At 31.5% G+C, this 15,869-nt stretch overlaps 1 protein-coding gene across 1 annotated transcript in view; it reads left to right on the forward strand.

Annotated features, from left to right (window-relative positions):
* The window catches only part of LOC132724120 (protein mono-ADP-ribosyltransferase PARP14-like), a 34,955-nt gene that overhangs the window by 6,592 nt on the left and 12,494 nt on the right, over positions 1-15,869 (forward strand). Inside the window, exons 2-19 of the mRNA XM_060708933.1 lie at positions 289-410; positions 636-681; positions 1,062-1,256; positions 1,474-1,737; positions 1,869-2,141; positions 3,053-3,307; positions 4,325-4,576; positions 4,939-5,187; positions 5,346-5,612; positions 5,941-6,189; positions 6,434-6,694; positions 7,277-7,507; positions 7,800-8,042; positions 8,579-10,288; positions 10,419-10,671; positions 10,846-11,093; positions 11,286-11,392; positions 12,993-13,229. Of these exons, the coding sequence (XP_060564916.1) occupies positions 289-410; positions 636-681; positions 1,062-1,256; positions 1,474-1,737; positions 1,869-2,141; positions 3,053-3,307; positions 4,325-4,576; positions 4,939-5,187; positions 5,346-5,612; positions 5,941-6,189; positions 6,434-6,694; positions 7,277-7,507; positions 7,800-8,042; positions 8,579-10,288; positions 10,419-10,671; positions 10,846-11,093; positions 11,286-11,392; positions 12,993-13,229 (5,462 nt within the window). The remainder of the gene's footprint in view (positions 1-288; positions 411-635; positions 682-1,061; positions 1,257-1,473; positions 1,738-1,868; positions 2,142-3,052; positions 3,308-4,324; positions 4,577-4,938; positions 5,188-5,345; positions 5,613-5,940; positions 6,190-6,433; positions 6,695-7,276; positions 7,508-7,799; positions 8,043-8,578; positions 10,289-10,418; positions 10,672-10,845; positions 11,094-11,285; positions 11,393-12,992; positions 13,230-15,869) is intronic.

Genomic DNA, 15,869 nt, shown 5'->3' on the forward strand with positions numbered 1-15,869 from the left:
ATAAGCACTATTTTAGATGCAGACATGAACGTTATCAGATATCAGTTTAATAAGATTTACTTTCAACTGCTTTTCATACATTATTAATGGTTCCTTTTTGTCATAAAGAGCCAAGTATGCGAGTATAAGGCCATCAATGCCCTGTTGTTTGTTAGTTTTTTGTTTGTTTTTAGTTTTTTATTTGTTTTTATTGTTGTTACGTTTGTGAAGGACTTAATGATCTTTATATAAACATTTTTTTTGTAAATAGTGTATCTATAAATTTAAACGTTTATATCGTAATTGTAGGTGTTACCTACCTTTGCGATGAAATACAAATGGATCAGGTTCATACAGATGATGAAACTTATACAGTTTCATTCTACACATGCAACGCGTCTAATATACCAGAAGCATGGTTCAACAGTGAGGTAATTCAGTATTCATATACAGTTTTCCTAACAGAAAAGAACAGAATATGCAATTCATTTCCCGAGCAACTTTAGCTTTTAAGCATTTATTGCCAGCTCACTTATAAGTCATACATCATAATGTCATATTAAGTTCAACTAACGCGTACCAGAATGTACAAAATTCTCGAAAAATAATACTTGCCTTTTAAAATTGGAATTAACATTTAATTTTGTATTTACTAGAAGGTTGCTAACAGTAACAGAGAATTTGTGGACCATTATCAACAAGGTATGATGATCTTGTAGTTACATAGCAGTGAAGAAAAACAACATAAAAGCTATGCCACAAGCATGCGACAACGGAACTGTAATATCTTTTCCTCCTAACCAAGAATAAATGATTACCATGACGACAATTGTTCTATAATTTATCTTTTTATAATTGACAGATACAAAATTGTAATTCAAAGTAATTACCGACTGTTTTCTTTCTTAAATATAATTTAATTGCTGTCTGTACTTTGTATAAGCTTACAAGTAAGGAAATCATATTTAGACTACTTCATGAAAAATGTTAACTGTACGGCATATATGTTGAGTTGTATTGTCACATGAAATAATGTTCAAATACAGTAACACTAAATTACTAGATTGATTTCAATTTTTGAGGTACTCTCCTGGAGAAAGATAAACAATACCAGAAACAAATTGCAAAGGCTAAATTATCAAATTTACCAGAGGATAGTGATAGGGATTTTTTAGAGCTATATTTGGAAGAAAAATTAGGAAATGATGTTGCATTCGAATCAATAGAGTTATGTGGAAACGGCACTGAAGCAATAATAGAATTTCAAAATAAAGACGGTATGTAATAAATACATATTATATCCGTACAATATCAATCCTGAAATGAGTAATTATCTTTCCTTTTATTTTCGCATACAATTTTACTTATATATTTATGTGAAAGATTGAATAAGCAAGCACAGAAAAGTTACTTTTTTACTTATGATAATTTATGGCGCTTTATTTTCCTTAATTACAAATATGGAAAGTTATATACACAAAATATATTTTTCAGTGTATGATGTGTTAATGGAGAAACAGCCTTTAGACATGGAAGGTCATAAGGTTTTTGTAGAGCTTATAGAAGTACAACCATTACTTCAAGATGGTCCTAAAACCATTGAGGTAACCTCAAATAAAGGAGTAATATCAGAAAAGTCTGCAGGGACTATTCGCATGTATTTTGGCAACAATAAACGTTCTGATGGAGGAAAAATAATGGACTTCAAATTTACGGCAGCTACAGAAACCATTCTGATAACTTTTGAATCTGAAGAAGGTATATTGCATTTAGGAATAGTACAATCGTGTTGAATCACATGTATGTATTTTATGTTTAATGGACCAATATACTGTTATAAATGTTCAGACTATTTTCTTGTATTTCATGACGAAAATATTTGTTTTCAGTTGCAAAAGCTGTATGTGAGCGAAAAGATCACTTATACAAAGACGCAACACTGAATGTTGTTCTGCTTGATAAAGAACTTCTTTTGAAAAGAGCATCTGAAGACACGAAACCAAAAACAGTACGGATCACGAATTTACCTCAGGAAATTGACAGAGATACTCTAGAAGTAGTTTTTGAGGATGCTGACACATTTGGAGAAAATATCAGTGTTGAAGATGTTAAACTAGACCCAAAAACTTGCAGTGCTGTCATAAAATTTGCAGAAGCCAATGGTTATTTTTTGTTATCGAAATCATCATCATCACCACCACCAGAACAAACAACAACAACAATCATAAACAACATCATCATCCTCATCGACGTCATAACAATTTCATTATCATCATAATTATCAACATCAAATTCATCACCATTATCGCTTTTATTATATTTATTTGTATTCAAATGCAACTAGTAATAATCAATAGCGTTAAAACAACATGTTCCATAGCAATGCGACCAATTCATGATACTCTGTTTACTTGCTGACGTAAGAAATCTTGACAGAAAGCTAATTTCAGAAACACGGCTGCAAAAAAAGAGATACTCATTCATTTCTTTTTTCATTCACAGGAACTTTATCCTTTCAAAAAGCTTAAAAAATATGCTTTAGAATGACCTCTGTCAAAAAGTATGCTTTATCTGAATCATATGTTTAACATGCAAATGCTTAGTAACATCTAAAATACGATATGAATGACAAACACTAAGGGGCAACATTAATAGAACGCAGAACCTGAAAATATCCACTCACGCATTAGCCTTAGAAAGGCACAAATGGGACAGATAATCGACAACTTTCTTTTGTTTGAGACAATACGTGTAATGTCTATATCAATGATTAAAGGGTGACTTTTTGAATATTGTTAACATGTACAACATTTTTCAAATATATAAACAGTTCATAGTCTTACATTCAATATTAAATATTTTGCTTAAATTAGTTTCGTAACGGTTATACAATTTGATAATTTTTGGAAATTTTATCTGACTTACGGACGAAAGAATCTTAAGCGTTCATGATGTTACTTTTAAAGCAGTATATGAATGTAATAGTCTGTACTATTTAGATAATGAAGAAAAAAAAACGATTAATATTTAAAAAATCCTTGTAATTTATGTTTTATTTCATTTACCTTTTAAGACGTAGAAAGCATTCTCCAGAAGAAGCAAGTCGATGTTGAGGGTCAGACAGTGTATATTGAAGCTATTAAAGAAGACAACCAAGAAGAACCGTGCGTTGTTGTGGTAACAGGACCAGTTGATATACTTACAGAGGATAATATCAAATCACTTAAAATGTATTTCAATAACAAGAAACGATCGGGAGGGCAAGATGTTATTGATTGCAGCTTTCAAAATCCTGGCTTGGCCCAAGTTACATTTTCATCTAGCATGGGTAAATAAAAAAAACAACTGGAAAACTTAGTTAAAAGATTTAGAAATTATTATTATTTTACATAATTCATTCATGAAGCTTGAGCGTGTTTTTTTCAAGTATAGTATAAATACATGCATGTATATCAAAACCCACTTTGCTTTGTATTGATGTGTTAAAAAATAAGCTTGGTATTTGATATCGTTCTTTGTGAAGAATTTCATATGTTTCTGTGGTTGATTGGGTTTTACGTCACACCGACATAGTATAGGTCATATGGCGACGTACCAGCTTTACATGCGAAGGAAGACCTCAGTTGCCCTTCCGTGCTTTATTTCAGGCACGAATGGGTACCTGAGTAGAAACACTGGTCCGTTAAATCATTTCATTACATAAATGAGTTGAGATTGGGTAAAAGGGAAAGATATTTATTTATTTGCCACATATACTTCTTTAAATGAAAAATATTTGCTATTAATAGTACTGATACTGTTTGAAATATCGTAATGAATAACATGTTACATGTTATTGCTGTTTCTTATTCTTATATACCGTGAAGAATGAATCAATCTTTCTAAAGTGGTAAAAATGAAAGTGTTTAACCTATCACAACATTTACAAAAATAACACCACCACCACCTCCACTACCAATCCTACTACTACTAATCATAACAGAAACAATAACAACAACAACAACGGCCGTAGCAACAACAACAACAACATTAATATGTATAATAATTATGAGAAATTATAATAAAAATATCAATCGTGATACAGATCATTTAGGCAATCCTTGTCATGGTAGTCGACCACGTTTTTTTTTATTCTGTCAACAACTTAATTGCTTCAGGTTTTCGTGAAAATTTGGTCCAACCTAACATAAAATGAGCTGCGCCACGACAAAACCAACATAATGGGTCTGCGACCAGCATGGCTGGCTGGTCTGGATCAATGCTGGTCGCAAACCCATTATGTTGGTTTTGTCGTGACACGGCTCAAATAATGTTGACAGATACTATGATTATATTTTGTTTTTAGTTGCTAAACGTGTAGCAGAAAGGACAAATCACCAGTTCAAATCGTCACGTATTGATGTGAAATTAATGAAACACAAATCTTACACTTCATTTTCCGAAAAACCGAATAAGTTGCTTTTCTCTGGCGTTGATGAAGAAATTAAAGATGTCCTTGTCCTTTACCTGGAGGATATGTTTGAAAACCTACACGTTAAAGCTGAAATTCCTGGTGATGACGATTCAACGATCGTATTGGAGCTTCAAGACTCAAATGGTATTAAGATAGTGAATAAGTAAGACAGTGAAAATATTTTAAAATAATGTGTTTGGAAATAAATGTATTGCAATAATTAAACTTGATTTTGTTTAAAGCATAAAGCATATAAATGTTCATAACTAATATGCCATTTTGCAAATTATGCAAATAATTCAAAACAGTTTTCTAAAAATGTCTGCATTAAATGTTCAAGAACAAGTTATATTAATTATTATTTTACAAATATTTATTGAAAAATCATATTAAATTTCAATCAATTGGACATGCTTACTATTTGAATTAACGAATTACACCTAATTACAAAAGAAAGTTAGAAAATATCTATACTTATATTACCAGTAAGAATATATAAATTGTAGACGCCCAAAGCATTTTGCAAAGACAACCAATATGTATCGATGGACACTACGTCGGCGTTTCGCTATATACATATGAACCAGAAAAACAATGTACGATACAAGTTCAAGGTCTTCCAAATATAGAAAACCATATAGATGCATTACGAATGTACTTCAAAAACACCAATCGGTCTGGAGGAGGACAAATCGTTCAATGTGAGGCTAAGAAAGACAGAAATATTGCGCTCATTACATTTGAAACTGAGGAAGGTAAGTTACACTATAATTGAATATATTAAGTAAACAAGTAATCATTCTCAAAACATAATGACAAAATGCATGATAGAATATTCCTTTTAAGAACTTGATATAAAACATTAATTATTGTGGAATTATGTTTGTGTCGTATTGAATTTATTTGTTTTCAGTCGCTCGTTCGGTTGTAAATCGACCTAAACATGAGTTGAAGGGTACAGTGTTGGAAGTAATGTTATATAATAAGCCAAATGAAGGTTATAAGTCAAGGGTTTTTGAAACCACCAGAAAGATACTCATCAAAGAATTACCTGTGGCAATTGACAAAGAGTATTTAGAATTATATTTTGAGGACTTTGGAGAAAATGAAATGGTGGTAGAACATGTTGAACTAGACACTGACAAATCTACAGCTGTTGTAGAATTTCATGACCAAACAGGTAATTGAAAGAATGAAGTATTTTTGTTCAAAGTAGAAGAAGATTGACTTTTACATTCATTACATAAATATGACTTCTAGACTTTTAAGTCTTTGCTTGAATGGCGTTAACAATTTCCATTTTAATGCTAGGGGTTTTCACCAGAACGTCAACAATACAAAGAAGGAAGATATTAAAAGATGCAAGCAGATTACGACAATAACAAATGTATGCTGAAATATTAATGCTAAAATTATATAACTCTATCTAAACATATCTTTTTTATGATAAGCTACATGATTGAGAGTAATTCATTCAACTTTGTCTCTATGATTTTTTTATCTTGTAGCCGTAGAATTTATTATGAAACAGACTCCTTTGAAAATGAAAGAACACATTGTATCTATTGAACGCTACAGAGAAGAACAGATTGATCTTTGCACAATAGAAATTCATGGTGTATCCGACATAGAACGTAATCTTGAAAAGGTTTTAATGTATTTCAAAAATAAAAGACGTTCAAGCGGTGGTGAAATTGTTAGCCATAATGTTGATGTTGAGAATAATATAATTTACCTAACATTTGAAAATACGGAAGGTATGTTCGTTATGTAATCTGTAAACTAGGTCTAAATAAATAAAAAATATATGCATAGATTAAACAAAGTTAGTGTGAAATCTAATGATATAAGGCTATCGAATAGATAAATTTCTTGTTTGGTTACGAATCGTTTTTAAAGAATTAATTATAAGTTTTAATTATTCATACTAATTTAAATTGAGAAAAAAAAATGTGATTATCGATTATGTGTATCGAATATTAATAACACTTGAAATTGTAGTCGCAGAGAGAGTTGTTTCTCATGACCATAGTAAGCAAGGATATGAAGTTATGCTAAAAACAAAGCCAGTCAGTGATGAGGAACGTCCGACACAAACTATCGATACTGTGAAAGTAAAAGGTGTAGACAAAACTGTTTCAATCGAAACACTCACATACTACTTTGAAAGTAAAAAACGATCTGGAGGTGGACCCATTGTGGACATACGTTGCAGTGAAGAAGATGAAAATGTCGTATTCATTACATTTGAATCACCCGAAGGTCACGAAATATTTTTTCTATATGTTTCACCATTATCTTAACAAGATTAAATATAATTTTATATATTTTCTTGACTGAAAATACTATTAGAATTGTCAAATACATCATTTATGAATCAACACATCTCTGAAAGCATTGCACGTGTTACCTTATTCTGATTTTATCATTTTGATTCCTGCTATTTTTTAAATATTTTTTCAGTCATTTATTACATTTATTATCAATGGAATGCACGGACATGCTTTCATTCGGTTACATGTGTGTTGTTCAATACAAAAGTTTTTTTTAATTCATTGGTTGTCTTTAACTTCTACTAACTTTATTATTTCTTGGATAATTTCGTTTCACTATTTCATCATGTTGTAAAACTTGCATTGCAAAAAATCAAATTTGGTAATCCTACGAAAAAGAATTTTTCGATGTCAAAGTCTTTAAAATGTAAAACGAAAGGAGTCTTAAGTAAAAAAATTGAACAAACGATGAATATATTCTATTAAAAGGGAAACAATCACTTATATATATATTTAAAAACAAATCTTCGACTCTGTCTACTGTTGAAATTAATAAACCTTATAATAACAGATGCAAACAATGTTGCTGGGAAACCGCATACTGTACAAAACTGTACAGTGCGTGTAAGTCTTTACAAACCACCACCTTATTACGATGACAAAGTTCTTATCAAAGGGTTGAAAAGTACCAAAGATGCCCTGTTCCTATTCCTTGAAGCCACAGCAAATGTACAACCAATTAGATTGGATCACCATGAAGAAGATGAAAGTATTGTGCTGGTGACATTACAGGAAAAACCAAGTACTTTGTTACTAATCATATAAAGATTATACAATATCATTGATTTACATGTGTGTAAAATGCACTTTTTAAATTTAAAATAATTCACTATTACAATTGATAAAAAAATACTAACAACATTACATTTTATCGAGTATGCTTAAGTTGGATTAAATATTTTGTTCATATAAATGTATATATTCTTAGATAAAGTGATTTATATTTTCAATTTATTATACTATCAAATTTCATAAGGTTTCCTGCAATTTCAATAAACAATGTTCATCCAAAATTCCTAATTTCTTTTAAAAAGAGTTTGAGAAGCTTGAAAAGGCATGTAATGAAAGGCAGTTAGAGGGAGCATGGCTTAAAGTATCAAAGGTTCAGGTATCACATTGTATTGTCGTGACAAATATTGCACCGAAAGTAACAAAAGACACATTGCAATACTATTTTGAAAACAAAAGGAAGTCTGGGGGCGGAGACGTAGAAAGAATTGTGTTGAATGAAGACGATTATGAGCGTACTTGTATGGTCTTTTTTGATGATTATAAAGGTGTGTTTAATATGATTTATACACTATCTTTTCAATTAATAAGTACCTTTATCATTTTCACAAAGTTTGTAGCTATAATGTGTCGGCAATGAGAAACATTAAAATATTAAGTAAAGTTTAAACGTTTCGTTTGTTAAAATAACAAGAAATTAAAATATTTTTTACATGCTTGCCTTTTTGTGATCAAATAACAGCAACATTAAGAAATTAATTTAAGATTCAGATTTAATGCCTTACAGGACATATTTGAAATCTATTATTAAATACAACATATGCCAATGTTTGCTCAATGTAAATCACAGGTAGTTTTAGTGTAAGTTGTGATCTCTTGAAATTTATTGGTGTAATCACCCGGTCCGTGAATTGCCTTGTGCCCTGTCCTGTTTTTGTTTGTTGTACTGCTGGGCTCTTTGTGGTCTTGCGTTGCTGGACCGTGTAAGGGTTGCGTTCATTAACGCTGTCCTTCCTTGTTGACCTTGTCTTTCATATTTTGTATCTGTGCTAGTTTTGCATCATGTTTTGTATTGATTTTGTAGTAATTGATGATATTCTTGGTATGAATCACACTCTTGGAGATCAGAAATTAGAAGTTAAACGTTTTCAGCCTGTATTAGGACGCCCAGAAGGAGAAACAGAAGAAAGGGAATGGCGCCTGCCACGTTTCATAGAAATAAAGGATGTAGATATTCATAAGATTTCATTTGCCTCCAGTTCAAGCGAAATGAGCAAAACCGTTCAAGATGAATTAATAACAACGTACACGAAGGTAGTGTGGCCATCTGATATCAACCAGAGTGTACAATTACATTGTACGCTTACTAAAGATGTAAAACACTGCTTCAAAATAGCAAAAGGATGGAGAAAGCAAGCACAGGTTGCATTTATGAAACTGATCGATACGATTGTCCTTCTTCGCATTGATATATTGCAAGATATTAGATCAAAAGTGATGGAGTTTCTACAGAAAATTCATGTTAAAGATGCAACCAATGTTGCGATTGTCAACAAAAGAAATGAAAATCATATTTTTATTGTCGGAACGAAAGCTGCAGCTGAAGTTCTTAAAAACGACATAGAAGAAGGAATAAAGAAAGTACTGGATGCTGCCGAAAAAGAGAAGCAACACGTTACAGAAATATTTTCAAATCTAGAGCCCATAGAGACAAAAATGATGGTTTTTCAAAACCTGCCAAAAGAACTAGAAGATAAATTTGATGACTTAAAGGTTGAAATCAAGGCTTTCAAAAACGAAATACACATAAAAGGGTTGATAAGTAGTGTCAGGAACGCACAGATCGCTATCTATGATAGGAAGAGCAGTTTTCAAGTGCAAAAGATTGATGACATTTCTAAACTCGCGCTTAAGTTACTGCAATTAGATGGCACAATTATTGCACTGAACAGCAAACTGAAGGCGAATTATATTCAAGCTTTATGGGAACCAACCACAGACGGGGTTGTTGTATGTTGTTGCAAACCATCGTCAAGTAGCAAAGTCGCAGATATTATCCGTTCATTCATCTATTGTGAACGTATAGCAACAAACATTGGAGAGGTCCCAGATTTAGAAACGGAAAAATGGAAAAGAAAAACTGAAGAAATATATGCAAAGCATCCTGGAAAAGTTGTAATATCACTTAACGATGACCAAACAAATATTCAAATTGGTGCTTTGACCGACATATACACATCAGTGAAAGAAGAAATTCAAAGTTTCTTAAAGACCAACACTATTTCCTCTCAAACTGTTTCAAACTCAAAAGAACTCAACCGGTTCTTGGAAAGGAATTGTAGAAAAGAAATTGAAGAAATTGCTCAAAAGTATCAAAAATACTATGTAAAGATCAGACACATGGATCATTTCAGAGGTCTTGAAATACAAGGTTTGCAGAAGGGTATTCAAGACGCAACAGAACAAATTAAGATTTTATTAAAAAGGGTTCAGCAACAAAAACATACGGTCACTAAACCTGGGATTGCAGAACATATAATGTCTCCTAAAGGTAAAGATAGCATTCACACTATTGAACATTCATTGTCATGTGTAATCGCTGTTGAAGGAGAAGAGGCTGATAAACACATGACAGAAAAAGAACTTGGAATTAGATCATATACAACCTATAATAGAACAAATATCTATGTTTGGCAAGGAGATATGACAGAACTCGATGTCGATATTTTAGTCAACCCGTCTGATAAAAAGTTAGGATCATCAGGTGGACTTGGAAAAAAAATCTTCGCTAAAGGTACACAATTGTCTACTTTTTATCTTTTTCACAATGATTTATGTATTTCTGAAAGTTCGTATTATCAATACAATAATTGTAAATTTGAAAGCTATAAAATATCATTCAATGTCAGACATTTTTATTGTAGGTGGACGACTAATAAAATATGAATGTGAAGACTATATAAATAAAAATGGAATTTTAAACGACGGAGATGTTTTTATCAGCAGTGCAGGAGATTTACAAGCTGAAAATATTGCACACATAAAGAGTCAACAATGGGAAAATGGAAAAAATATGGATAAGATTTTAGAATCAACAGTCTTTAAGTGTCTGCAAAAAACAGGCAATTTACAGAAAAGGTCCATTGCAATACCAGCTATAGGTTGCGGAGTGAATAGGTATGTTGTTACATTAAAATTAAAGTAATTTTGTTATATAAGCATCATAGTATTCGGTTAATTTAATGCTGTAACATTATAATTAAAGTAATCTTGTTATATAAGCATCATAGTATTTGGTGAATTTAATTTTTGATTATTTTAGTAATCTAATTATTATTTCATTTATTTAAGGTTTCCGGTTGATATTTCAACAACAAGCATTGTAAATGCGTTAAAGCGAACATTGATGGAGTATCAGGACAGTTCAATCCGTGAAATATATCTCTGCGATATGAACACAACAAATGTGGAAGGATTTACAAGCGCATTACGTAATATATTCGGAATGGCTAACGTCGTCTTGCAGGATAGCGGAAATCCGGCACAAATGGGTGCTAGACCAAAGAGTGTGTCAGGATCAAGAACGTTTAGAAATCCTGGTTATATCATAATTGTTACTTCTTTTAACATATTGCATTAAAATGTAAATACATCTTTATAAAAATACGGCAATTAGCAGAATCACTTCTGATCAAAAGTAGTTTAATAAAATATATTTATCAAACATGCAAATACGATTGTAACACAATTAAAAGGAATGTTATTTTCTTTACGATAATATTTATTTTCAGATGGACAAGGATTTTCTCATTCAATGCAGGGCATTCTGAAACATGATAGTGGTGTCATAGGCAATGTAGCTGTATCTGTAATAAAGGGAGAAATTGCAAGACAAAAAGTAGGAAAAAACGAACTATAGATCACTATAAGCTTATTAAAATACTAAATAGGATGCAGCTAATTAAACATGATAATCAATGATCATAATTTTTTATCAAGTTCTATCCTTTTGTTCAATATAATTATACATTATAGTATAAGAATAGGTACTAAAATTTAATAATGTCTGGTAAATTTTATCAGGTCTATAATAAAATAAAGTTCGAAAGAAAAAAGTCTTTGTATTCCAGCGCCGATTGTTCAACGTCGCATTTTGAACGCAGTTCAATCAAATAATGAACTTTACTCCTTGGATTATTGGGTCTCAAGTTAAATATTTGACTTTGTTAAGTATTAATAAATTTTGGACCTGGAATTTAGCTGAGCAAGCTGTGGGTATACTTTTAGGAATATTGAATGTTTTGTCGTCTGTCATCTATCGTTCGACCTCATTTAGATCGTTAACATTCTAGTGGTCACATATTTTAATCTGTTGTCATCAAACTTGGACAGGATGTTTCTTTCAGTAATTGATCGGACTAGTTTAAACATTTGTCATCTTTGATATAAAACTAGGTCACAGGAGCCTAAAATATAAATTCTTATTTTCACTCTAGTGACTATAGTTTTAATTAGAACATCCAGGAAAGGTTTTCAGCTCGAGGTCATACAGCCCAAACATGTAAAAACTTGTTAACGCTCTACTGATAACATTTTAGCCTTAAAACCTGATAATTTGTTACAAAATATATTTAGATAATTTTTAACTTAAGTGGTAATATGGGTCATACTGGATCAAAAACAAGATCACAAAGCCTAAATATATCAAACAAACCTTGTGAACAATATTGAGCCAAAATGTCTACGAAATATGCCAGAAGAATTAATGCGATGCTTTTAAGATTTGGTTATGAATATGGGTTACCTTGGGTCAAAGTTATGAATATGGGTTACCTGGGGTCACTAACTCAGTCAAAAAGCCATATATGGACAACCTTTCTGAGAAAGTTACATTGTTAGCTTAAAAACCTTGTAAATTGAGTTTTGAGGATTTCTGCTCTTTGTAGAGAGTGGGTCAGCTGGGGTCAAAAACAAGTTCATACAGCCACAATCTGACAAAGAAATCATTTTAAATACTCTAAAGAAAACATTGTCAGCCTAATTATCCTGAATACTTGTCAGAAAGGTTGTTGATGTTTAACTCAAATATGAATATTGGTTATCTTGGGTCGAAAACTAGCCCATAGAGCCCAAGTATGGAGACAAAAATGATAGCACTAACAAAAATATATCTAGACCAAATATTCCGAAAATTTGTCAGCATAGTTGTTTAAATGATTTCTATGTCAAGCTGTTCAAGGGCCAGAACCTTTGTAACACAGTCCAAATATGGAAAACATTTTTCACATGTACACCATTTTAGGTGCAGATACCAGATACGAGCGTTCTGATATCAGTTTAAGATTATAACTTTTCATCTAATTTCATTAAAAGCTTAAGAGCCTTGATAATCAGATGACCGATATTAGGGTCATCATGGCTCTCTTGTTGTATATCATAATTGCATCAATAAAAAGGCCCCTATAATATATTAATCAAATTTTTGGTTTTACAACCAGGTGGATGTTATTGTAAACACAACATCACATAATTTAGATTTGCGAAATGGTGCTGTGTCTATTTCGCTATCAAAAGCAGCCGGAAAGGAACTACAAGAGGAAGTCACTGCAAAATTTCCAAATGGACTCGACAAAAGAACAATAGCTGTAACTGGTGGACATAAGCTAAATTGTCAGTTTGTCATTCACACAGCATTATCGAATTTCAAAGAAAACAACCCGAATGAGAGTGTCAAAGTAAGTCAAAATAAGAAAAGTATTTGAATTGTATTGAGTTACTGAACATTTCTAAGGATATGAATGTTTTTCATTTGCAGATTCTTATAGTATAGGACGCATATTGTTTTAACGACAAAATGGCTTTCAATGACACTGGCATAAATAGTACTTCTCAGTACGATTCAGTAGCCATGACTAATGTTAATTATTTCAACAGTTAGAAATGCATTACCTGTACGTTCGTGCATACAATGTTGAGAAAATGATGAAATAATTAGGTCAAGTTTTACGTAAAATGAATGTGCAAAAAAATATTAAGTCATCATCTGAAATGATAGACCCCATCTTTCTGGAATTTTGAAAAAATATCAATATTGTACCAATAAGTGGGCCGAGTATTATTAAAATTTCTCGAGTCATTGCACATATTCAAATTAAAATTTCAATATCTTGATAAGTGAGCCTAACATTTTACCACCTTAACATTTCATTTAAAAAACAACTTACAATATAGTCCATTTGACGTTTTTAGTCAATTAACGGTTTAGCGGAGGGGACTTAAGGTTTACCCTCCCTTCGTCTTTCTGTCCGTCAGTCCGTCCGTCAGTCCGAGCCAACATATGAGAGTAATGAGCTTCATTCTGTAGTTAAATAAAGAACAAAAACTCATAAAATTCATATTGTGAGCTATTGTTTTTGTTTTTATGAGCTTATGGACTTATGTCCATTTGTAGTTAATTAGCTTATTTGCTTCCTGAATATCAGATGTTGGTACGTCCGTCCGTCTGCCCGTCCGCTGTTACGGGACAGTGATAATGCAGCTAGAGGGACAATAGGAAACTGTTTTTTTTTCTTTGATGTCATTCATTCTGTAATATTTTTATGAAGCTATTTTCTTTTGTGTGACTACAAAGAACAATAGAGAGAACAATAGAGTATCCACATTATTCCTGTCCCGTTAGAACGTCCGCCTGTCAGTCCGTCAGTCAGCACAAACATTTTATGTATATGAGCTAACTAACGGTACACTGGAACAAAAGAGAACAAAAGACTTCATTCCGTAAATAATAGTTAGCTCATAAGGAAACAATAGTTAGCCCACAAGGAAACAAAAGAAAAGAACAATAGAAAAAGCTCATAAACCTGAAAAATTGGTACGTCCGTCCACAAAACAGGACAAAAAGTACTGAAAATATTTTTATGAAACTTGCTATATGGATAGAAGACAGTATAGAAATTATGCACGTATTTTCTTTTCTTCCTTTGTTGAAAACTCTGGTTGCTATGGCAACAAATAGACTAAAAATATGGCAAATTTAACACATAAACTGGATCTAGTGATAATGCAAAAAGTAATAAAAATGTTTTTTTTATGAAAAATTGAAATGGCAGATGGTAGATGGCATTCTTGAGATTATGCATGTTTTTTTTTCTTTTCTTCCTTTGTTGAAAAAAGTGGTTGCCATGGCAACAAATAGGCTTAAAACATGGCAAATATAACAATATTTGTGATTAGTCAAAAGGAGCTGAAATTTTTATGAAACTTATGAAGATGGCAGTATTTTAATTATACACATCATTTTAATCTTAACTATATGGAGTATTACTTAGTAAACGTGGGCAACCTGAAGATTTCTGATTCTAGTTTTTAGGCTTTTTTCACTATAAGTTCTTTATTTCTAAAGGTATTTATTTTAAATTTCAACTATAAGTTTCTAGTCATCAACCACATCATTGTGACAAGGTTAACAACTCCAGCACAAAAATGATCAGAATTGACTCCCCTGAACTTAGAATGTTCATAAAAAAGTTTTTTTTAATAACTTCTTTTTTTCTTAATGTATCTTCTTCAAATTTCATATATATTTTTCTTATTATCACTTAAATCATTTGTGAGAAAGTTCAATACTCTAGCAAGACTATTCCCATAATTATGTCCCCCTTGAACTTAGATTTTTGTTCGGGAAATTGTATATTTTACTCCAACTTCTTCATTACATATATGATTTACTTCAAACTCCCACATCATAATGATATGACAAGGTTTATAAATATAGCATCCATATTTCCAGAATTATCTCCTTCATAAACTTTAAATTTTTCTTACTCATTCATTTTCTTTTTATTTCAAATTCAAAATAAACATGCATTATCAACACCTCCGTTACTTATTGTTCTTTGTTACACTTACATCATGTATGACGTTTCAAGAGTTATCTCATTTTCTTTGACAAATGTTATATATTGGTAACAGGGACGTTTAAAAAATAAACTTTAGAGTGTCCTTCAGTCCGTCTGTCTGTGTGTTCATAAAAACTGTTTCCTGTGATCACTTTTAAAGAAATTTTCCAACAAGTTTACTTAGAATAGAAATATTAGTGAATGGACAATGGCCTTTCAAAATGTTGCTGGGGCTCTAACCGGTAGGGGACTTATGGATTGCTTGCAATACTTTGATAATTGCTTGTTTTATTGAAATGCTGAATACAAAAATATGCTTGAGAGCTATGAAAACGACGAGCATGCCTAAGGAAATGATAACACAGTATTTAGTTTGCAACACATAGCACATGAAGTTGTTAAATTTCATTTCCCATCTCAACGACATATATTATATAAAAAATCGTTTTTAAAGATGTACAACTTTTATTGAGAATA

The sequence above is a fragment of the Ruditapes philippinarum genome, unplaced genomic scaffold (assembly GCF_026571515.1).
Source record: "Ruditapes philippinarum isolate M1 unplaced genomic scaffold, ASM2657151v2 ctg1222_1_1_1_1, whole genome shotgun sequence".
Taxonomy (NCBI): Eukaryota; Metazoa; Mollusca; class Bivalvia; order Venerida; family Veneridae; genus Ruditapes; species Ruditapes philippinarum.